Source organism: Capra hircus, chromosome 4 (genome assembly GCF_001704415.2).
Source record: "Capra hircus breed San Clemente chromosome 4, ASM170441v1, whole genome shotgun sequence".
NCBI lineage: Eukaryota > Metazoa > Chordata > Mammalia > Artiodactyla > Bovidae > Capra > Capra hircus.
In genome coordinates, this window is record NC_030811.1 from 87,673,638 (window position 1) to 87,699,399 (window position 25,762).

At 37.7% G+C, this 25,762-nt stretch overlaps 1 protein-coding gene across 1 annotated transcript in view; it reads left to right on the forward strand.

The window, feature by feature from the left end:
* LOC108633334 overlaps window positions 1–25,762 on the forward strand; it is an 86,562-nt gene that overhangs the window by 40,224 nt on the left and 20,576 nt on the right. The window contains exon 3 of the mRNA XM_018047506.1: window positions 15,029–15,142. Coding sequence (XP_017902995.1) covers window positions 15,029–15,053 — 25 coding nt within the window. The 3' untranslated portion in view covers window positions 15,054–15,142. The remainder of the gene's footprint in view (window positions 1–15,028; window positions 15,143–25,762) is intronic.

Here is a 25,762-nt window from a genome sequence, read left to right on the forward strand (position 1 = left end):
GAACAGAACCATTGGTAATTTTCACTGACAGCCCTAAAAGTAGTAAAAAAAAAAAAAAAAAGCTAGCGCTCATTTAAGCAGAATGGGTTGGTCATACTTAGTTTTGAATTTCTCCAAACATGAGCAGGGTAATGGTAGACGTATGCTGAATGGTAGCTAGATGAGGCATGTGCTTATTCTCTGTAAACAAAAACATTTTGAATTGTGCTTTCTATATTGTGATACCCTAATTCTCTACTGGTATTCTGGAAAAATGGAACAGTATAGAAAGCCAAACCAAAACAAACTACCCCTACCCCTGACCAGTGTTCTGGTATATGTGTTAGTTGAGGGTGGGAAGATATTTTAACCTGTTTAAGTTCTTTGTAGATTAATCAGTACAGGTGATATGCATCAATACTTACATAGTAATGCTTTTCATGTATGGATATGAGAGTTGGACTGTGAAGAAGGCTGAGCGCCGAAGAATTGATGCTTTTGAACTGTGGTGTTGGAGAAGACTCTTGAGAGTCCCTTGGACTGCAAGGAGATCCAACCAGTCCATTCTGAAGGAGATCAGCCCTGGGATTTCTTTGGAAGTAATGATGCTAAAGCTGAAACTCCAGTACTTTGGCCACCTCATGCGACGAGTTGACTCATTGGAAAAGACTCTGATGCTGAGGGATTGGGGGCAGGAGGAGAAGGGGACAACAGAGGATGAGATGGCTGAACGGCATCACTGACTCGATGGACGTGAGTTTGAGTGAACTCTGCGAGTTGGTGATGGACAGGGAGGCCTGGCGTGCTGCAATTTATGGGGTCGCAAAGAGTCGGACACGACTGAGCGACTGAGCTGGACTGAAACAGTTTGGGCATACTCTCAGTTTAGGTTTACAGCCCTATTACATAACCACACAATTCTTTTGGTTTAAAAAGGCCTCATATTAAGAACAGTGTTACAGTTTGAAGTTTGGAAGTGAGTTATCTGGTTAGATAGGATAGTCAAGAATTGAATTTTGGTTCATTGTGATTCTGTGTGAAATTATTTCATCAGTGTTTTCGTGAACATTGATATATTGTAGACTAAAAACAGTACTTATGTCAGCAAATAAGTAGTCTTTTAATCATTTTTTTTCCAGATTGTGATAGAAAATAGATCATCAAAGTCTCTAAATGTTCCACATTCAACTCTAAAATATTCATAAATGACTTATTTCTATGTACAAACTAGTATTTTCTCTGCATATTCTCTACCATTTATAAAAATTGTTAAAATCCTTGAGGATTTTTTTAACCTGCATTTTTCATCATAGAAAATCAGGTACTAGTTACATTTTTAAGCTTCATCAGTCAGTTCACTTCAGTCACTCAGTCGTGTCCGACTCTGCGACCCCATGAACTGCAGCACGCCAGGCTTCCCTGTCCATCACCAGCTCCTGGAGTGGAGTGGTCAGGTGGTCAGGTATTCCCATCTCTTTCAGAATTTTTCACAGTTTATTGTGACCCACACAGTCAAAGACTTTGGCATAGTCAATAAAGCAGAAATAGATGTTATTCTGGACGCTCTTGCTCTTTTGATGATCCAGCGGATGTTGGCAATTTGATCTCTGGTTCCTCTGCCTTTTCTAGAACCAGCTTGAACATCTAGAAGTTCACGGTACATATATTGCTGAAGTCTGGCTTGGAGAATTTTGAATTTAAGCTTCATAGGTTGTTGAAAAAACTTACATATTCCTTTCATTTTAATTCTGGTGACAAGGAGAATTAAAATATAAGTTCTTTTTCCATGGGTCAGTAATAGTTTATGAAAAATTATTAAGGTATACATTTAAATATAGGTGCATAAATATTTTAAAATAACATTTGGCAAACTTCTAAACCAATACATTACGAGAAACTCCCACATAAAGCCGTAACTTCCCTGTCTTGTGTATGGAAAAGACTAATGAAAGATTGAAGGAGATAGTGTGATGAAGTAAGCATAGTAGAGACAAATGATGATTTTCAAAATTAAAGTACTTTCAATAACGTGTACATAGTTCTTAGTTTTCTATAGGTCAAGATACTATTTCATAACTTGAATGTTAATTCAGATAACCTCATTTGAATAGCACCTCATTTTCTCAATGTGTTTGGGAAATGAGATGCTCGTATTTTTCTTGTAACTAGTGTTTGAGTTAAAATTCTCCAGTCAACTGCAGTGCTTTGCTCAGCATATTTTTGTGGAGTGCAGTCTTCTGTTTAACTGAAGCTTACAATCTTAAGTGCACAGATTTATATAATAATAAAGAATACTATTTTAAGCATTGTGGATAAACTGCTTTTTAAAAAGCATTATACATTTGCCTACCTTATTTAAAAAGACTCTGCATAGAATCCTTAAAAGTGACTTTACTCTGGATCTGTTTCTGTGAATATACCCTGTGCAGTGGTTGCCCTTGGAGACTCCTGAGGTACACAGAGCTGTTTGCTACATGGCTCCATGGTGTGTTTGGTGTTCTTGGTCTGCTTTTGCATTTGCTGGCCCTTCCTGCCAAGTTAGCAGTTATTTCCTGCACCCCTGCCTGTTTCTACCAGCTCTTTCCTCTGTGCTTCCCATCCTGACATGCTCATTATGGTTGGTTGTGAACTAGGGAAGCAGATAAGTAAATTTATCCAGTGTTTAAAAAAAAAGCACTGAAACACTTAAGTTCAGTGAGTGAGCTTTAGCACTCTGAACCTGTTAATGTCTGGTGCTGAATAATCAGGGGAAAAAAAGATATATTCCTGTACTTGAACAAGGTAGTTAAAATGCAGATATGTGAAATGTTACTGAATATCATTGGTGATATAATCGTCTAAATAACTTTAAGTGCAGTGACTTACTTTCCTTGTTACTATTTGCTTGAGAATGCTTTAGCAGGTTGTTCATACCTTGCCTATCGTGATTATATTTTTGGCTAAAGCTCTTTTAATCAATGCTATACATAGTAGAACTTTAGGTTGGGACTTTACTTGTTACTGTATGGCTTTGGAGAAGATTCAGTATCATTTCTAAAGAGTCTTAGAGCCTTAATCATAAGTAATCCCAGTGAGACAGGATGATCGTCTTAATGGTCAGAGGTCAGCTTCTCAGCATTCACAGAAGATCCTTATCCCTTCCCCTAGCTTAACTGGCTTCATATTCAACTGATAATGGAGAATAGCTGTCCACTACACATTTATTAGAGGGTATTGTGTTAATCTCACTGCTGATTGATAAATGTCAGAACTTGGTTGAGAGATGCGATATTCAGGGGGAAATATGTGGAGCTTATCCACTATTGTATTAGTCTTACAGGTTTATAAACTATATCCCTGGGTCCACCCAGAGAGCAGCTGAGTGTGTAGGTTGCATCGCTTTGCCCTGTCCTGTCTCCAGTTGCTTTTGCCCCATCTTACTTTGGTAAGATTCCAGCAGACTACCAGGCTACTGTCCATGGGGTCGCAAAGTGTCAGACACGACTGAGCGACTTCACTTCACTTCACTTCACATCGAGTGTCAGCAGAGGAAGCCTTGGAAGATCTTGAAATTGTTGTCAAGAACATTGTTTATTATGTCAAAAAAATGTCTTTTTGTGAAGATTTCTATGAGAAATGTGTCTTTTTTTTTTTTTTTTTTTTTTGTGCCAAGAGTTGTATCTTTAGGCAATTGATCTACTTATATCTACTGGGCACAAATGAATGTGTAGCTGGCAACTTCTTTTTTTCTCATACAGCTATTAGAAATCTTAGTGTTAAATTGGGAGAAGGAAATGGCAGCCCACTCCAGTATTCTTGCTTGGAGACTCCTGTGGACAGAGGAGCCTCGAGGGCTGCTGTTCATAGGGTTGCACAGAGTCAGACAAGACTGAAGTGACTTAGCAGCAGCAGCATGCATTGAAGAAGGAAATGGCAGCCCACTCCAGTATTCTTGTCTGGGGAATCCCAGGGACAGAGGAGCCTGGTGGGCTGCTGTCTATGGGGTTGCACAAAGTTAGACACAACTGAAGTGACTTAGCAGCAGCAGTGTTAAATCTGTGGCCAACCTCTGAAACATATAGCGAACACCATAGTGATATATTTAGCCTTGTTTCTAGCTACACTTTGCTTCCATTTTTTAAATATAAATTTTTATTGATTTATCATATGCATATAGAAAAGTGCACACAGCATAGGTGTACAATGATTTTTTTGCAAAAAGAACAGAGCTTTCTATCCAGCACCCAGTTTAATAAAAAAGCGTGTTACCCAAAGGAGACAAAATCATTGTTTCAGAAAGGTAGCTGCACTTGCATGATGATCGCAGCATTGCTTGGAATAGGCAAGACGTGGAAAGAGCCTAAGTGCCCATCAGATGGTGAATGCACAAAGAAAATGTGATGTGTATGCACAATTGAAAATTATCCAGCCATAAAAAAGGGGGAATCCTGCCATTTGCCACAACATGGATAGACCTTGGGGGCATTATGCTAAGTGAAGTAAGTCAGGGAAAGACAAGTACTATGTGATCCCACTTATATGTGGAATCTTAAAGAAACCATACCCAGGAATACAGAGAACAGGCTGGAGGGAGGTTAGCAGAAAGGTGAAGGTGACAAAAGGTGCAAACTTCCAGTCTGAAGACAATTGAGTCCTGGGAATCCAATATTGCTAGCAAAAGAGAACACTACCCACAGCCCCAGAAATCTCTTCCTTCCCCTCTTTCCGTTACCACATACGCCTCGCTTTCAGCACCATTAGTTTTGCCTCTTTGAATTTGATATAGCATTGAACATTAAATTACAGCTATGTGCAACAAAAAGGATGAATCTCACAAACATAATGCTGAGCAAAATGAATAGAAAAAGGTACATATTATTCCATTCATTTCAAATTCACAATGAGGCAAAACTCAACAAATCCCATCTGTGATGTGAATATACCACAGTTTACCCATTCTGCCTAAATAGGACACTTGCATTGTTTTCACTCGTTGACTATTACTAAGTGAATATTCATGAATATGTCTTTTGGTGAATATATGGACCTACGAGCGTGGCAACATTCCAGGAATCAGTGAACTAAGATGGACTGGAATGCGTGAATTTAACTCAGATAACCATTATATCTACTACTCTAGGCAGGAATCCCTTAGAAGAAATGGAGTAGCCATCATGGTCAACAAAATAGTCCAAAATGTAGTACTTGGATGCAGTCTCAAAAACGACAGAATGATCTCTGTTCATCTCCAAGGCAAATCATTCATTATCACGATAATCCAAGTCTATGCCCCGACCAGTAATGCTGAAGAAGCTGAAGTTGAACAGTTCTGTGAAGACCTACAAGACATTCTAGAACTAACACCCAAAAAAGATGTCCTTTTCATTATAGGGGACTGGAATGCAAAAGTAGGAAGTCAAGAAACACCTGGAGTCACTGGCAAATTTGGCCTTGGAATACAGAATGAAGCAGGGCAAAGGCTAATAGAGTTTTGCCAAGATAATGCACTGGTCATAGCAAACACCTTCTTCCAACAACAGGAAAAGACTCTACACATAGACATCACCAGATGGTCAACACCGAAATCAGATTGATTATATTCTCTGCAACCAAAGATGGAGAAGCTCTATACAGTCAGCAAAAACAAGAAGAGGAACTGACTGTGGCTCGGATCATAAACTCCTTATTGCCAGATTCAGACTGAAATTGAAGAAAGTGGAGAAAATCACTAGACCATTAAGGTATGACCTAAATCAAATCCATTATGACTATACAGTGGAAGTGAGAAATAGATTTAAGGGACTAGATCTGATACACAGAGTGCCTGATGAACTATGGATGGAGGTTAGTGACATTGTACAGGAGACAGGTATCAAGACCATCCCCAAGAAAAAGAAATGCAAAAAAGCAAAATGGCTGTCTGAGGAGGCCTTACAAATAGCTGTGAGAGAAGAGAAGCGAAAAGCAAAGGAGAAAAGGAAAGATATAAGCATCTGAATGCAGAGTTCCAAAGAATAGCAAGAGGAGATAAGAAAGCCTCCCTCAGCCATCAATGCAAAGAAATAGAGGAAAACAACAGAATGGGAAAGACTAGAAATCTCTTCAAGAAAATTAGAGATACCAAGGGAACATTCCATGCAAAGATGGGCTGGATAAAGGACAAAAATGCTATGGACCAAACAGAAGCAGAAGATTTTAAGAAGAAGTGGCAAGAATACACAGAAGAACTGTACAAAAAATATCTTCATGACCCAGATAATCACGATGGTGTGATCACTCACCTAGAGCCAGACATCCTGGAATGCAAAGTCAAGTGGGCCTTAGGAAGCATCACTATGAACAAAGCTAGTGGAGGTAATGGAATTCTAGTTGAGCTATTTCAAATCCTGAAAGATGATGCTGTGAAAGTGCTACACTCAATATGCCAGCAAATGTGGAAAACTCAGCAGTGGCCACAGGACTGGAAAAGGTCAGTTTTCATTCCAATCCCAAAGAAAAGCAATGCCAAAGAATGCTCAAACTACCGCACAGTTGCACTCATCTCACATGCTAGTAAAGTAATGCTCAAAATTCTCCAAGCCAGGCTTCAGCAATACGTGAACCGTGAACTCCCTGATGTTCAAGCTGGTTTCAGAAAAGGCAGAGGAACCAGAAATCAAATTGCCAACATCCACTGGATCATGGAAAAAGCAAGAGCGTTCCAGAAAAACATCTATTTCTGCTTTATTGACTATGCCAAAGCCTTTGACTATGTGGCTCACGATAAACTGTGGAAGATTCTTCAAGAGATGGGAATACCAGACCACCTGACTGCCTCTTGAGAAACCTGTATGCAGGTCAGGAAGCAACAGTTAGAACTGAACATGGAACAACAGACTGGTTCCAAATAGGAAAAGGAGTATGTCAAGGCTGTATATTGTCACCCTGCTTATTTAACTTCTATGCAGAGTACATCATGAGAAACGCTGGGCTGGAAGAAGCACAAGCTGGAATCAAGATTGCTGGGAGAAATATCAGTAACCTCAGATGTGCAGATGACACCACCCTTATGGCAGAAAGCGAAGAGGAACTCAAAAGCCTCTTGATGAAAGTAAGAGAGGAGAGTGAAAAAGTTGGCTTAAAGCTCAACATTCAGAAAACTAGTATCATGGCATCCGGTCCCATCACCTCATGACAAATAGATGGGGAAACAGTGGCTGATTTTATTTTGGGGGGCTCCAAAAATCACTGCAGATGGTGATTGTAGCCATGAAATTAAAAGACGCTTATTCCTTGGAAGGAAAGTTAGGTGCAACCTAGACAGCAAATTGAAAAGCAGAGATATTACTTTGCCAATAAAGGTCTGTCTAGTCAAAGGTATGGTTTTTCCAGTGGTCATGTATGGATGTGAGAGTTGGGCTATAAAGAAAGCTGAGTGCTGAAGAATTGATGCTTTTGAACTGTGGTGTTGGAGAAGACTCTTGAGAGTCCCTTGGACTGCAAGGAGATCCAACCAGCTCATCCTAAAGGAGATCAGTCCTGCGTGTTCGTTGGAAGGACTGATGTTGAAGCTGAAACTCCAATACTTTGGCCACCTCATGCAAAGAGCTGACTCATTTGAAAAGACCCTAATGCTGGGAAAGATTGAGGGCAGGAGGAGAAGGGGATGACAGAAGATGAAATGGTTGGATGGCATCACCAATTCGCTGGACATCGGTTTGGGTGGACTCCGGGAGTTGGTGATGGACATGGAAGCCTGGCATGCTGCAGTTCTTGGGTCGCAAAGATCGGATATGACTGAGTGGATGGACTGAACTGAACTGGCAAGCCTGGTTGATATGTTATGTAGGTGTTTGGCTTCACTGGATACAAGTTTTCCAAAGGCATTGTACCAGGCTGCATAGTAGTCAGCAGTGTACAGTTGACTCTTGAACAGTGGAATAGAGTTATGGGCGCTGACTCTGAACATGGCCTAAAATCTGCATGTAACTTCACAGTGGGCTGTATCAGCAGTTCTGCATTCTCAGATTCTACCAACTGCTGACTGTGTAGTACTGTGAAAGTGAAAAGTGAAGTCACTCAGTCGTGTCCGACTCTTTGTGACCCCATGGACTGTAGCCTAGCAGGCTCCTCTGTCCATGGAATTTTCCAGACAAGAATACTGGAGTGGATTGCCATTTCTTTCTCCCGGGGATCTTCCCAACCCAGGGATTGAACCCAGGTCTCCTGCATTGGAGGCAGACGCTTTACCATCTGAGCCCCCAGGGAAGCCCGTGTAGTACTGTGAATACTGAATAGTGAAAAAGCCTGCGTTAAGTGGACTCATGCAGTTCAAACTCATGTTGCTCAAGGGTCAACTGTATGAAAATTCCAGTGTCTCTAATCCTCACTAACCCTTGAAATTTTTCTGTCTTCACTTTAGCGATTCTGGTGTGTTTGATGGGGTGTCCCATGGGGATTTATGTAATTTGCATTTCCCTGATCTGTTGAAGTTAAGCACCTTCCATCAGTCTGCTGGCCATCTGGAGTCTCTTTTGTGACATGCCAGTTCAAGTGGTTTATCATTTGCAGTGTCTGATGTTTTGTTGGTGTAATTCTTTGTACATTCTGTGTGGATCTTTGCTGGGTCTATGTGATGTAAGTATCTTTCCCCATGTGATGGCTTGATTTTTCATTCTCTTCATGTTGTGATAAATAGAAACTCATAATTGTGGTAGTCCATCATAAATTTCCTTCTTGGTTCGTGCTTATTGTGGCCTGCTTAAGAAATTGGTCTAGTACTCCAAGGTAATGAAAATATTCTGTTTTCTTCTAAAGGATTTAGTTTTGTCTTTTACATTTATATCAAGAATCCACCTGTACTTTATTTTTTGTTTATGCTGTGAAGTATAGGAGTCAAAATTAAGTATTTTCCTTAGGAAAATCAGCTTGACGTGTGTTAAATAGCTGCAGTCGTGTCCAACTCTTTGCTATCCTGTGGACAGAAGCGCTTCAGGCCCCTCTGTCCATAGGATTCTCCAGGCAAGAATACTGGAGTGGCTTCCCATGCGTTCCTCCAGGGGATCTTCCCTAGTACCGTTTATTAAAAAAGACCATGCTTTCCTCACTACACTCAAGTGTCACATTTACCATAAGTCAGGTGACTGAGCGACTGGACAACAACAAGGTGATGGCATCAGTTGTGTGTGTGCTTCCGGACTCCCTCTTCTGTTCCATTAGTCTATCGGTTCTTGAGCTAATATCATAATAACTATATCTGTATAGTATGTCTTGGTGTTTGGAAATAAAAGTTCTCCAGCTTTGTGTTCAAGACTGTCTTGTCTATTCTTGGGCTTTGCAAACTAGATATTAGGATCAACTTGTAAATTTCCATTTAAAAAATCTGCTGGAATTTTTTCAAGATTAAATTTAATCTATACATCATCTATCATCTTGACAAGACTTAAATGCAATCCATGAGTAAAAAGTGTCCATCCTTTCATGTATTTGTAATTATTCTGAAATTTTTCTCAAAGATGTTTCATAGTTTTGAATATATAGATTTTATCTTTTTAGATTTGTTCTCCCATATTTAATATCTCTGTATTATAATAATTTTAAAACTTTTTTCTTTTTTGCTGATATATAGACATTAAATTGACTTTTTACAATGTTGTTCTTGTAATTAGCAATTTTACCAGTTGTGCTATTAATGCTAATAGATTTTCTGCAGTTTTGTGTGTGTGTATTTAGCATTCTGAAAACATTGTCATGTCTTCTACCTATTTTATTTCTTCCCTTTTTAAACTTTACGGCTTTTCTTTTTTGTCTTTCTGCACTGCCTAGGACCACAGTATTGTAGAAAGCATTACCAGTTTTACCACTGATGTTTGCAGTAGGTTTTTCTTAGTTCTTTTTTTACTAATAGATTGCTGAGAATTTTTATTGTAAGTGGATGCTGAATGAGTTTGAGCAAACTCTGGGAGATAGTGAAGGATAGGGAAGCTGGCAAGCTACAATTCATGGGGTCGCAGAGTCAGACACGACTTAGCATCTGAACAACAACAAATGTTATCAAATAGGGTTTTTTTCAAGATGAACATATGATTTCTCTCCTTTTTTCTCTTTATGTAGTTAATCACACTAATTGACTTTCTGATGCTAACTCACCCTGGAATAAATAGACTGGGTTGTGCTGTGTTATCTTTTTTACATATCTTTACATTAAGTGAGGTGATATTTTATTTGGGATTTTTGCATATTCATGAAAGCGATTGGTCTGTGATTGTTCTTATAGTGTGGTTGTCTAGATTTGTCAGTAAGATTATCTGACTTTACAAATTGGGAAATGTTCTTTTATTCTGTTTTGTAGAAGAATTTGTGTACAGTTAACATTCTTTCTTTCTTAAACTTTTGGAAGAATTCACCAGGGAAGAAATCTGAACCACAAATTGTCTTTGTGGGAAGTCTTTTAGTAATAGACTCAATTTATTTAATAGATACCAAACAATTCAGATTTCCTGTTTATTCTTTTATCAGTTTCAGTGAGTTTTTCAAGGAATACACCTATTCATGTATGTTACCAAATTTAAAGCTTCTCTCAATATCCTCTGAATATCTTGTTATTTAAAAATCTGGTCATTTCCCATTTTTTCCTTCTGATTTTGGTAATTACTGTTTTTCCCATTTTTTTATTTTCTTGCTGGGAGTATATAAATTTTATTAATATCTTCAGAGAACTAGCCTTTAGCTTTGCTAATTTCCTTTCTGTATATATCTTAATTTGTTGCTCTTATTGTATTTAGTATTTCCTTCCTTCCGCTTTTTTATTAAGTTCCTGTTCTTTTTCTAATTCTTGAGATGGAAGTTTAGATCATTGTTTTTCAGCCTTTCTTCTTTCCAGTCTTTGCATTTTCAGACCACAGATAGCCTTGTTTGACATTGCTTTGGGATAGCAAACAAGGGGCTTCCCTGGTGGCTCAGACAGTAAAGAATCTGCCTGCAATGCAGGAGGCCCCGGGTTTGATCTCTGGGTTGAGAAGATCCCCTGGAGAAGGGAATGGCAATCCACTCCAGTAGTCTTGCCTGAAGAATTCCATGAACAGAGGACCCAGGTGGGCTACAGTCCATGGGGTTGCAGAGTAAGACACAGATTTAAAATTTGTATCTTCATTGTTAATTAGTTTAAAATGTTTTCTACTTTCTGTTGGGATTTCTTCTTTGACTCATTGTTTATTTTAAAAGGTACTGTTTAACTTTCAGACAGTTGAGGATTTTCTGTTTTTAGTTATTGATTTCTAACTTAATTCCACTGTGCAGAGAGTACTCGAAACGATTTTAAAGTTTTTAATTTTTATCTTTACTTGCTTTCAGTTCAGTTCAGTTCAGTCGTTCAGTCGTGTCCAACTCTTTGCGACCCCATGAATTGCAGCATGCCAGGCCTCCCTGTCCATCACCAACTCCCGGAGTTCACTCAAACTCACGTCCATCGAGTCAGTGATGCTATCCAGCCATCTCATCCTCTGTCATCCCGTTTTCCTCCTGCCCCCAATCCCTCCCAGCATCAGAGTCTTTTCCAATGAGTCAATTCTTCACTTTACAATGCAAGATTTGGTCAATTTTAGTAACTCTTTCATATGCATTTGAAAAGAAGATGAACAGTCCTCTGTATTCACCAGTTCCACATCCAGCAGTGTGGAGGGCCAACTCTAAGGAACTTGAGCATCTGTGGATTTTGGTTTCTTCAGGGTTCCTGGAAGCAATTCCCTGCAGATATCAAGGGAGGACTGTATTCTCTCATTGTTGATTGCATGTTTTATAGATGCCATTGTGTTCCTAATTTCACTGTCCTCCTAGTTTTCTGTGTGCTCAGCCTGATGCTGAGAGAGGTGTGTTAGATCTGTCAGATCTGAGTGTAGATTTGTCTATTCCTCTGTTTAGTTCTCTCATTGATTTGCTAAAATGTTTTGTTGTTTGATTACCAGGTGGGTACGGATTGAGAATTGTGATCTCTTCCTAGTGATTTCATTCCTTTGTTATCATGAAACGTCCTTCTTTATCTCTAATAGTGTTCCTACCTTAAAGTCTAGTTTTTCTGCTATTAGCATAGTTAAAATAGCTTTCTTTTAGTTAATGTTTATATGATATACTTTTTATTCTTAACTTTCAGTATTTCTGGGTCCTTAAAAATGTCTCTTTGTAGGCAGGATAGAATTTAATTTTACATTTTATCTAGTTGTTTGTTTAGAGCATTTAGCCTATTTATATTTAATGTATTACATTTGGATTTATGACTACCAATTTATTATTTATGTTCACTTTTTATCCTATGTATCATTATTTTTTGTTATTTCATTTATTCCATTTAGCTTTCTCTGTATGAACTTGTTTGTTATATATTCTTTTTCATTTTCTGTATAGTTTACACTTGAATAGTATGAGGCTTAGGGGTGCTTACCTTCCCCAAGTCAGAAATCCACGTTTAACAGTCATGTGTATGCAGTCAACCCTCCAGACTGTGACTGCATTTACAGATTCAACCAACCACAATCATATACCACTGTAGCATATATGGGAAATAAATGGACCATGTATAAGTGGACTTACACACTTCAAACTTGGGTTGTTCAAGGGTCAACTCTTTATATTTTTTATTTCTATCCTTTTGACCCTTGATTTATTACAGTAAATCCAAATTTAACTGTTACTGCTTCTCCAGTAATGTTACAACCATTTATCCCCCCTTATCCCAAAATACTTTTTAATAAATATGGTGCTCATTATGATGTAATCTAATTATCTTTTTGTCTTCTATTGAAATGTGCATTTCTCAAGTCCAGGAATGATAGTTTATTGAGCATCTATTTTATTCCCAGCATCTAGTACATAATAGGGATGTTTGTCAAATGAGGTAATTATGTCCAACTAGTGAAGAATAGTAGCAGTGAATATTTCTAAAACAAGGTTGAAGGTAAACTAAAGAACCATTCTCACTTCTTAAAGAAAAGGCCACCCTTACGAATAATCTCTAATGAGCGGTTTTAAACATCAAATAGCTTTAGATTCACAGATACAGAGAGCAAACCAGTGGTTACCAGTCGGGGAGAGGACTGGGGGAGGGGTAGTGTAAGGCTAGGAGATTAAGAGGTAAATGCTTTAAAAAAATTTTTGTTATATATTTTATACTAGGTATAAAATAAACTACAAGGATATATTATACAGCATGAGAAATATAGCAAATATTTTCTAGTAATTATCAGTGGATATAACCTTTAAAAACTGAAAAAAATAAAAAGCATTGAAATTAAAACACCTAATAGCTTCAGTAGTAGAACTGCCTATCTAGATTACTAGATGGTTGTCATTGTTATTGTTCAGTTGCAAAGTCGTGTCCCACTCTTTTTGTGACACTGTTGTGGGCTGTAGGCTTCCAGGCACCTCTCTCCATAGAATTTCCCAGGCCAGGATACTGGAGTGAGTTGCCATTGCCTTCTCCAGGGGATCTTCCCAATCCAGAGATTGAACCCTCATCTCCTGTGTCGGCAGGCAGATTCTTTTCCACTGAGCCACCTGGGAAGCCTCAATAGCTTACTTATGTTAAAATACATTACTTGAGTATTTTCATTTGTCTTTGGACAAAGAAGAATTGTATTCCAAAGTGATATGTGATACAGGTATCCAGCAAAAGTATTCTTTATTAAGCTGATTTTAATTGGAAATTATTTCATATAAGAAATCAAATGAATTAATTTAAGCTGGGAAATTTTTTCTGTTTGCATACTTTCTAGTTCTAACAAGTTATAAAAAAATTGTTTTGTCCTACACATACGAATGAAACTAAAAAAGACTAAACACAAAGAAAGAATATTAAAAAGGCAAGGGAGAAGCAACAAGTAACATACAAAGGAAACTCCATATGTTTAAAAGCTGATCTTTCAGCAGAAATTCTGCAGGTCAGAAGGGAATGGCAGGATATATTTAAAGTACTGAGGGGAAAAACCTACAACCAAGATTATTGTACCCGGCAAGGATCTCATTCAAAATAGATGGAGAAATAAAAAGCTTCTCAGACAACCAAAGTTAAGAGGATTCAGTACCACCAAACCAGCTTTAAAACAAATGTTAAAGGGACATATATAGTCAAGAAATACAACAGAAGAAAAAAAGATCTACAAAATCAGTTCGGGTCAGTCGTGTCCAACTCTTTGCAACCCCATGAACTGCAGCATGCCAGGCTTCCCTGTCCATCACCAACTCCTGGAGTCCACCCAAACCCCTGTCTATTGAGTTGGTGATCTTATCCAGCCATCTCATCCTCTGTCATCTCCTTCTCCTCCTGCCCTCAATCTTTCCAATTATCAGGGTCTTTTCAAATGAGTCAGCTCTTTGCATGTGGTGGCCAAAGTATTTAATTTCAGCTTCAACATCAGTCCTTCCAATGAACACCCAGGACGGATCTCCTTTAGGATGGACTGGTTGGATCTCCTTGCAGTCCAAGGGACTCTCAAGAGTCTTCTCCAACACCACACTTCAAAAGCATCAATTGTTTGGCACTTAGCTTTCTTTATAGTCCAACTCTCACATCCATACATGACCACTGGAAAAACCATAGCCTTGACTAGATGGACCTTTATTGGCAAAGTAATGTCTCTTCTTTTGAATATGCTATCTAGGGTGGTCATAACTTTCCTTCCAAGGAGTAAGAGTCTTTTAATTTTATGGCTGCAATCACCATCTTCAGTGATTTTGGAGCCCAAAAAAATAAAGTCTGACACTGTTTCCACTGTTTCCCCATCTATTTCCCATGGAGTGATGGGACCAGATGCCATGATCTTCGTTTTCTGAATGTTGAGCTTTAAGCCAACTTTTTCACTCTCCTCTCTTACTTTCATCAAGAGGCTTTTGAGTTCCTCTTCACTTTCTGCCATAAGGGTGGTGTCATCTGCATATCTGAGGTTATTGATATTTCTCCCTGCAATCTTGATTCCAGCTTGTGCTTCATCCAGCACAGTGTTTCTCATGATGTAATCTGTATATAAGTTAAATAAGCAGGGTGACAATATCTTAATTTTCTGAATGTTGAGGTTTAAACCAACTTTTTGACTCTCCTCAGGGTTTCCTGTGAAGACCCTGATTGATCGGTCCTGCTTTGAGACAATTGATTCTTCTCCTGAATTCACCAGATTTGCAGCCATTTTGGAACAGATTCTGAGTCACCGACTGAAAGGTAATAGCGCTAATGTATAATTTATCCTTCCAACAGTTCTGTTATTAACAAGCTTGAGATTTTAGAAATTATACAGTTTAGTGTGATTTAGACTGCACCATCTTGAGAAACAAAAAACTGATTTTAGAACCAGATGTTCAAGCTGGTTTCAGAAAAGGCAGAGGAACCAGAGATCAAATTGCCAGCATCTGCTGGATCAAGGAAAAAGCAAGAGAGCTCCAGAAAAACGTATATTTCTGCTTTATTGACTATGCCAAAGCCTTTGACCATGTGGATCACAATAAACTGTGGAAAATTCTGAAATAGATGGGAATACCAGACCAGCTGACCTGCCTCTTGAGAAACCTGTATGCAGGTCAGAAAGCAACAGTTAGAACTGGACATGGAACCACAGACTGGTTCCAAATAGGAAAAGGAGTCCGTCAAGGCTGTATATTGTCACCCTACTTATTTAACTTCTATGCAGAGTACATCATGAGAAATGCTGGACTGGAAGAAGCACAAGGTGGAATCAAGATTGCCGGGAGAAATATCAATAACCTCAGATATGCAGATGACACCAGTCTTATGGCAGAAAGTGAAGAGGAACTCAAAAGCCTCTTGATGAAAGTAAGAGAGGAGAGTGAAAAAGTTGGCTTAAAGCTCAGCATTCAGAAAACGAAGATCATGGCAACTGGTCCCATCACTCCATGGGAAATAGATGGGGAAACAGTGGAAACAGTGTCAGACTTTATTTTTTTGGGCTCCAAAATCACTGCAGATGGTGACTGCAGCCATGAAATTAAAAGACTCTTACTCCTTAGAAGAAAAGTTATGACCACCCTAGATAGCATATTAAAAAGCAGAGACATTACTTTGCTAAGGTCCGTCTAGTCAAGGCTGTGGTTTCTCCAGTGGTCATGTATGGATGTGAGAGTTGGACTGTGAAGAAGGCTGAGCGCCGAAGAATTGATGCTTTTGAAGTGTGGTGTTGGAGAAGACTCTTGAGAGTCCCTTGGACTGCAAGGAGATCCAACCAGTCCATTCTGAAGGAGATCAGCCCTGGGATTTCTTTGGAAGGAATGAAGCTAAAGCTGAAACTCCAGTACTTTGGCCACCTCATGAGAAGAGTTGACTCATTGGAAAAGACTCTGATGCTGGGAGGGATTGGGGGCAGGAGGAGAAGGGGACGACCAAGGATGAGATGGCTGGATGGCATAACTGACTCGATGGATGTGAGCCTGAATGAACTCCGGGAATTGGTGATGGACAGGGAGACCTGGCGTGCTGCGATTCATGGGGTCGCAAAGAGTCGGACACGACTGAGCGACTAAACTGAGCTGAATCTTTTGGCTATGTCCCTGGTAAAGAATCTAATCTTGAATTTATACCCATCCAGGATGCATAAGAAATGTTGAATATTAATTGCCGCATACAAGAAGCAGATTCACTTTCTATATGTAATTGAAATAAAAGCTTAAATTAAAAGATAACTCTTCCTCAAAGATTACTAGTTGGTATTTTAATCAGTTTACAGAGGATACCAGGCATTGTTTGCTTAATCTTTTCTTCATTAAATTCAAAATCTTTGAAAAATTTTTAGCAGTAGGTAGATTTAAAAAGAGCTATTTAAAAGAGATGCTGGACTTAAAAAAATCAGTAAATATATTTGTCAGAATCATAAATCTCTTAAAATTCAAAAGAACAAATGAAAACTGTGTTCTTTCAGAAATATTATACTTTTAAAAATATGCATCTGTAAAATATAGCTGAGAGTATCAAGAAATAGTATGTAGTATATAAATTTTAGTAGTAATAATTGATAATTTTACCACATTAATTCAGTTGCCTAGTTTCCCTAAAGGAAATTTGATCATTAGATGTTTTCCCTTAAGTTTTTATTATCTTTATGATCTTAATGGTATAGTAATTTCAAATAAGTAACATTTTGGTGATACAATTTATGAGCATCTCAAATTTAATCTGAAAGTTCTGTTGTTTGCTTTTTAATGCTGAAAGCATCAAGTTTTACTATAATTGTTTAAATCAGTTGAGCAGTCCTGTAGGCTTATAATAAATGGTTGAATTTAATTAAATGTTAAATGAGGGTAACAAAATCTGAATTCATTCAGCCCTTTGCATCTTAAAATGGGATCCATAAAAATCACTGGTGCTTTTCTGTTAAAGTTCATTGTTCTGTATTTTTAAAGTGTTATTTATTTTTCTTAGTTTTTATATTCAATATTTTCTAAATTTTCCATGTTACCCTTTATGAGGAAATAAGTTTTTATGAAAACAAAGTGTCTGAAAACATTCTGAAATATTTTCATAGTTACTATATTGTGTTGTTATCATTTTTTAATTTTATATGTCAATTTACAAATAATATTTTAAACCATATGAAATACAGTGGTGTTTGAGGTATCTTAATGTTCCACAAAGGTTCTATCATAAGACCTCAATTCCCTTGATTTGGTATATCATTTAGCATGTAATTTGTTCACAAAATACATAAACTACAAAGAAAACAAACCACGTTGATCTCGCCATGCTGAGTGATGGGGTAGACTCACTACCATATAAGTGGCACATCTCCCTGCCATCTTCTGCAACATGCATCAGCAAAATATACATCGTAGACCTTAGACTGACTTCTTCACCATGAATGTTATTTCTACAGAAGCCAGTGGACTGCTGTGTTGAGAATACAATCTCTAGTTATTTTATGGATAAGACTTCCACTAGAATGACAGTAAGAATGATGATTCTGAAATCTGTGAATGTTTTAAGCTTGGTAAGATTAATAATTCAAAACATGCTTTTAAAAATGTTCCTGTAGATCAACTATGGTGGTCACTGTTGTTAGTATGGATATGAATCATGAAATGATCTGTAACTTTCATGATGAGGTAGTTTATTAAAGATTCAGGTGTCTAGAAAGTTTCATATAGTATTGGCCCATTTTTTGCTATTCTAATAGTTAACAAATTGCCTTTAATTTTGCAAAAGTTATATAATTATTTTGATAATATAGTGTGTTCACATAGAATTAGTTAATGTAACAACTAATTTTTTCTATTCTTTCCTTGATAGAAGTACAAGTTTAAAATGTATGATTTCCTGGGTTTACAAGGCTTATTTTCTGTAGCTATTTTTTATTTTTTTAATAAAAAGGCATTTAGTTAATCAGTTTTTTTCAGAGGAAAAACAAAAATTCACCCCAGGCCCACTATAGGCTGTACTGACGCAGGAAGCAAAGAGAGCTTCACTCATTCTAACAGACTCATTATTAAAAAAAAATACAAGACTTTTAAAATCACATATATTAATGTTGTCTGCAGTAATGCTGTAATAAGGTGATGATCTTACTTTTCTGGAATACAGCTGAGAACTAAGAATTGATCACAGAATGGAAAGTTCAAAGAGGCCTTAGTTCATGTCTTCACTTCAGTCATTTTTTAACTTTTGCTCTAAAGCATAATCCTTTTCTCCAATTAAATTCCACCTCCCCCAATAAAAGCCACTGCAGATGCTGGATATGTAAGTGGAAGGCCTTGTTGAAGCTGGGTGGGAATATCAGGCATTTTTCCAGCTTAGCAGCAATCACACCCCACCTCCACAGTACCACTTCGGGCAGCGCCATTAATCATAGCTTAAAAATCACTAGTCTGTCTCCTACTGAAGCAATCCACCAAGCAATATTTCCAGCTGGTGGACATACGGTCTTCATTTGAATACTGCTGATATCAGGGAACAAAGAATAGTACAGCAGGCCATTATTTTGGGGGCAGTTCAGATTGTTAGAAAATTCTGATGTATAATATAAGAAATCAACTTAGGTGACTGTGCTTTTCTGCCTCTTTTTAAAATTGTGAGCCTAATACATATTAAAAGTCGCTACTACATAATCCTTTTTCCTTAGTTCCCCTTTTCTTTCTTCAGGTGAAGTATCTCTAGTTCTTTCAGTCTTCTGGAACCACTGTAGTCTCATTCTTCGGGTTTATCATTGGTTTACTGGATCTTAAAATCTGGTACTCAGAGCTGAGTAAAATGCTTCAGATAGGTAACGTCTGTGTTGGTTGGGGTTTGAGATTACAGTGACTTTCTGATTCCCATATCACACTTTTGTTTATGTTTAAGTAAAGGCCAAGTAAAACCCCAGAGATTCTAAAAGCTTAACTGTTGCTTGTTATATGTTTTAGATTCTCTAAATCAGTTGCCAGAGATCAAGTTTGATAGGGACAAATGAAGTATTATTTTCCTAATCATTCTCTTCATTTATTTTTTTTTAATATAAATTTATTTATTTCAACTGGAGGCTAATTACCTTACAATATGGTATTGGTTTTGCACACATCAACATGAATCTGCCACGGGTGTACACGTGTTCCCCATCCTGAACCCCCCTCCCTCCTCCCTCCCCGTACCATCCCTCTCTTCATTTATTTAAAAAAAAATATTTGTTTGTCTGTACCAGGTCTTAGCTGCCATATTTAGAAGTTTATTTTTAATGTTTCTGAAAATAGCTTTTACATTTTCACTTTTATTTCTATGTTAATTGACTTATGATCAGAGAATTTGGTCTGTATGGCAGATATTTTTGAAATTTATAAGGTTTGCTTAATGGCTTAGTGTATGATTAGTTTCAATAAATGTTCTATATTGAGAAGAATTTGTATTCTCCAATTCTTGATTATTTTTTCCAAATACTAGTCACATTTTTGTCAGTTTGATCTATTAATAACAGAAGTTTTAAAGTATCATTCTGATGAATTTCTTAAGTTATTCTTAAGATATGTCTATTTTTGCTTTCTGTATTTTGAGTCTATTTTGATGCATTAAGTTTTAGAGTTTTTATAGAGTCTCTTAGACTTCCCTGGTGGCTCAGAGGGTAAAGCGTCTGCCTACAATGCAAGAGACTCAGGTTCAATCCCTGAGTTTGGAAGATCCCCTGGAGAAGGAAATGGCAACCCACTCCAGTATTCTTGCCTGGAAAATCCCATGGACGGAGGAGCCTGGTAGGCTACAGTCCACGGGGCCGCAAAGAGTCGGACACAACTGAGCGACTTCACTTTCACTTTCATTTTTGGCCTCTTAAAGATTTCTGTGAGTTTTTTCCCCATGTGTTTGCCATGTTTAAAAGTGTATTTATTATATTTTATCTAGTATTTCTACTTTTGTGTTGGGAGGAGAGATTTTCCTTAAATTCCTGCTTTCCATTCCAAGGACAAATTTTTGCTGTCTCTAGAGAGAGTTCCAAACTTTTCTCTTCTTTACTTCTTTGAAAGTTATCCTTACCCTTTGTTGTTGATTTGAGTGAGCAGTTAAACTTAATGGTCAAAGTGTGTGATGTTGTGATGTAAACAAGTCTGGCACCGATAGTAAGTATTCATTAGTTCCTTTTAGATAGTTTCTATTGTCATGTAATTAAAAAATACCCAGATCTCTAGAAGAGTCAAAAATGGCAACACTTCCTCTGTTGGCAGGGATCAAGAAAAAACTTCTGAAAGAGATTTCATTTGAGACGTCTAGGTCAAGATGCAGGCATTTGAATATCAGGAATAAATCATAGGTAGCATGGAGAGAGGAAATGAGTTATGTCCAGGAAATGCTGAGGAGTTCCTTTTGCTTTGTCCAGATAAATTCTGTATGTAGAAGGGCAAAATAAGGGTAGAAAGGTAAATTGGGATTACTTTTTGAACTACTTTGAATTACGTGAAGATTAAAGTTGGACAAGATATTGTAAGAAGTTATTCAAAGTGTTTCAGAAGAATATATCAGAATCAAAACATGAATCTGGAAACAATACCCAGACACTTTGGGAATTAGGAGAGCTTAGCGGTAGGGAGTCAGAAATGTTTGTTAAGATAAGTCTGATTGAAAGGTAATGAGAGTCTGAACTGGATGGCAGAGGGAACTGAAATGAAAACACAGAGGTACTGTGCAAGCAGAATCTATGGGACTGGAGAATTCACTGGTGGTCCAGTGGTCAGGACATCGTGCTTTAACTGCCACCATCCTGGGTTTAATCCCTGGTTGGGGAACTAAGATCCCACAAGCCATGTGTCATGGTAGGAAAAAAAAAGTATACATATCTATAGAACTGGAGCATGGCTTATGTGTAGTAAAGAGATTGGAGAATTGAAAAGATGGTTTTGAATAAAAGATGAATAAGAATCAGTGGTGCCAGGGAACTCAGCTCAGTATTCTGTAATGACCTATACGGGAAAAGAATCTAAAAGAGTGTGGCTATGTGTATAACTGATTAACTTTGCTGTACAAACAGAAATTAACACAACATTGTAAATCAACTATATGCCAATAAAACTTCTTAAAAATGAAAAATACTCAGATGTGTGTGTATATATATATGGATATTATATCACATATAATAACATAATCAATGTTATTTAATAAATTCATATTTAGGTAATACAGTATATCATATATTATGTATATATTTTAAAGTTTCAGTTCAGTTCAGTCACTCAGTCATGTCCGACTCTTTGCGACCCAGTGAATCGCAGCACACCAGGCCTCCCTGTCCATCACCAACTCCTGGAGTTCACTCAGACTCATGTCCATCGAGTTACTGATACCATCCAGCCATCTCATCTTCTGTCGTCCCCTTCTCCTCCTGCCCCTAATCCCTTCCAGCATCAGAGTCTTTCCCAATGAGTCAACTCTTCACATGAAGTGGCCAAAGTACTGGAGTTTCAGCTTTAGCATCATTCCTTCCAAAGAACACCCAGGACTGATCTCCTTCAGAATGGACTGGTTGGATCTCCTTGCAGTCCAAGGGACTCTCAAGAGTCTTCTCCAACACCACAGTTCAAAAGCATCAATTCTTTGGCGCTCAGCCTTCTTCACAGTCCAACTCTCACATCCACACATGACCACTGGAAAAACCATAGCCTTGACTAGTGGAACTTAGTCGGCAAAGTAACGTCTCTGCTCTTGAATATGCTATCTAGGTTGGTCATAACTTTTCCTCCAAGGAGTAAGCGTCTTTTAATTTCATGGCTGCAGTCCCCATCTGCAGTGATTTTGGAGCCCCCCAAAATGAAGTCTGACACTGTTTCCACTGTTTCCCCATATATTTCCCATAAAGTGATGGGACCAGACGCCATGATCTTTGTTTTCTGAATGTTGAGCTTTAAGCCAACTTTTTCACTCTCCACTTTCATTTTCATCAAGAGGCTTTTTAGCTCCTCTTCACTTTCTGCCATAAGGGTGGTGTCATCTGCATATCTGAGGTTATTGATATTTCTCCCAGCAATCTTGATTCCAGCCTGTGCTTCTTCCAGTCCAGCTTTTCTCATGATGTACTCTGCATAGAAGTTAAATAAGCAGCATGACAATATACAGCCTTGACGTACTCCTTTTCCTATTTGGAACCAGTCTGTGGTTCCATGTCCAGTTCTAACTGTTGCTTCCTGACCTGCATACAGATTTCTCAAGAGGCACATCAGGTGGTCTGGTATTCCCATCTCTCTCAGAATTTTCCACAGTTTATTGTGATCCACACAGTCAAAGGCTTGGCCATAGTCAATAAAGCAGAAATAAATGTTTTTCTGGAACTCTCTTGCTTTTTCCGTGATCCAGTGGATGTTGGCAATTTGATCTCTGGTTCCCCTGCCTTTTCTAAAACCAGCTTGAACATCAGGAAGTTCACGGTTCACGTATTGCTGAAGCTTGGCTTGGAGAATTTTGAGCATTACTTTACTAGCTTGTGAAATGAGTGCAATTGTGTGGTAGTTTGATCCCCCTTTTTCCGAGTTTCCCCTTTTTTTTCACATAAATTCATCCGTTTGCATCCTGTAGCCCTGGCTTTTAAATACTTTTTTGTTCCTGTAGATACAAAGTTTATTTTCTGCTTTACAGTGAAGTCCGTTCCTGGGTATTACTCATTGAAACGATTAAGGACATTATTTCATTCTTTTTTATGACTGAGTAATATTTCATTGTATATGTACCACGTCTTCTTTATCCATTCCTCTGTCAGTGGATATTAGGCTGCTTCCATGTCTTGGCCATTGTAAACAGTGCTGCAGTGAACACTGGGGTGCATATATCTTTTGGAAGTATGGTTTTCTCCAGATTTGTGCCCAGAAGTGGAATTGCTGGATCATATGGTAGTTCTATATTTAATTCTTTTAAGGAACCTCCATAGTGTTCTCCATAATACCAGTTTATGTTCCTGCCAACAGCGCAGGAAGGTTCCTTTTTCTCCACACCCTCTCCAGCATTATTATTTGTATTCTTTTTGTTGTTGGCCATTCTGACTGGTATGAGGTTATCATTGTAGTTTTGATTTGCATTTCTCTAATAATTAGTGGTGTTGAGGATCTTTTCCTGTGATTTTGGCCATCTGTGCATCCTCTTTGGAGAAATGTCTGTTTAGGTCTTCCTCCTTTTTTTTGGTTGAGTTGTTTATTTTTTTATATTGAGTTGCATGAGCTGTTTGTGTATTTTGGAGATTAATCCCTTGTTGGTCTCTTTGTTTGCAAATATTTTCTCCCATTTTGTGAAAATGGTTTTCATTTTGTTTATGCTTTCTTTTGTTGTGCAAAAACTGTTAAGTTTAAATGGGTCCCATTTGTTAATTTTTGTCTTTATTACTCTAGGAGGTGGATCCAAAAAGATATTGTTGCAGTTTATGTTATAGTGTGTTCTGCCTGTTTTCCTCTAAGAGTTTTATAGAGTCTGGATCTTATATTTATGTATTTGATCCATTTTGAGTCTATTTTTGTGTATGATGTTAAAGAATGTTCTAGTTTTATTCTTTTACATACTGTCTAGTTTTCCCAGCACCACTTATTAGAGACTGTCTTTTCTCCATTATTTTATTCTTGACTCGTTTGCCTTATTAGTTGACCATAATGCATAGATATATCTCTGCACTTTCTGTTGTGTTCCATTAATCTATCTATCTGTTTTTGTGCCAGTCTCATATGCCATGACCAAATATTTTGTAGTATACTTTGTAGTATAGTCTGAAGTCAGGAGCCTGATTCCTCCAGCTCTATTTTTCTTTCTCAAGATTGTTTTGGCTTTTGAGGGTTTTTTGTATTTCCATAAACTGAAAACTTTTTTTGTTCTAGTTCTGTGAAAAAATACTGCTGGTAATTTGATATGAATTGCATTGAATCTCTAGATAGCTTCGGGTAGTATAATTATTTTGACAATATTTTCATTCTTCCAATGCAAGGACATGGTATATCTTCTGTCTGCTTGTCATCTTTGATTTCTTTCATTAGTGTTTCATAGTTTTATGACTACAGGTCTTTTGCCTCCTTACGTAGGTTTATTCCTAGGTATTTTATTCTTTCAGATGTGACAGTAAATGGGATTGTTTTTCTTTCTGCTCTTTCATTGTTAGTATATAGGAATGTAAGAGATTTTGCTTACTAATTTTGTGCCCTGCAACTTTACCAAATTCACTGATGAGCTCTAGTAGTTTGGTGGTGTCTTTAGGGTTTTCTGTGTGTACTATCACATCATCTATAGACAGTGACAGTTTTACTTCTTCTTTCCCAATTTGGATTCCTTTTATTTCATTCTCTTCCTTGATTGCCATGGCTAGGATATCCAAAATTATGTTGAATAAATGTGGTGAGAGTAAACATCCTTTGTCTTGTTCCTGATCTTTGAGGAAATGCTTTTATTTTTTCACCATTGAGAATGATGTTACCTGTGTGTTTGTTGTATATGACCTTTGTTTGTTGAGATAGATTCCCTCTGTAGTCACTCTCTAGAGAGTTTTTTTTTTTGCTAATAGGGTGTATCACATCGAGTGATTTGCATATATTGAAGAATCCTTATTTCCCTAGGATAAACCCCACTTGATCACAGTGTATGATCCTTTTAATGTAATGTTGGATTTGGTTTGCTAGTACTTCGTTGAGGATTTTTGCATCTATGGTCATTAGTGATAATTGGCCTGTAATTTTCTTTTTTGTGGTATCTTTGTCGGGGTTTTGGTATCAGGGTGATGATGACCTCTTACAATGAGCTTAGGAGTGTTCTTTTCTCAGCAGTTTTTGGGAGGAGTTTCAGAAGGATATTGCTATTGTTGCTTTTTTGATTTCCATTTGTATGGACTACCTTTTTCTGTCCCCTCACCTTCAGTCTGGATGTGTTCTTAGATCTGAAGTGAGTCTCTTGTAGATAGCATATATATGGGTCTGTTTTTGTATCCATTCAGGCAGTCTGTCTTTTGGTTGGAGCATTTAATCCATTTACATTTAAAGTAATGTTCCTATTGCCATTTTCTTAATTATTTTGGATTTGTTTTTGCAGATCTCTTTTCTCTTCCTCTTTTTCTTGGCTTCTCTTCTGATTAAATCTCATGGACAGAGGATCATGGTGGGCTACAGTCCACAGGGTCACAAGAGTTGAACATGACTTAGCATGTAAACCACCACCACTTGTAAATTATGTATTGCTTTTCCTTTGTTACCTTTATTGTTTTTCTTTGTGCTTAATTTTTTCAGTTTGATTAATATGTGTCTTGGCATGTTCCTCCTTGCCTTTATCCTGTATGGGACTCTCTGTACTTTCCCGAACTTGAGTCAGTGTTTCCTTTCTCATGTTAGGGAATTTCTCAGCTGTAATCTCTAAAATATTTTTTCTCAGACC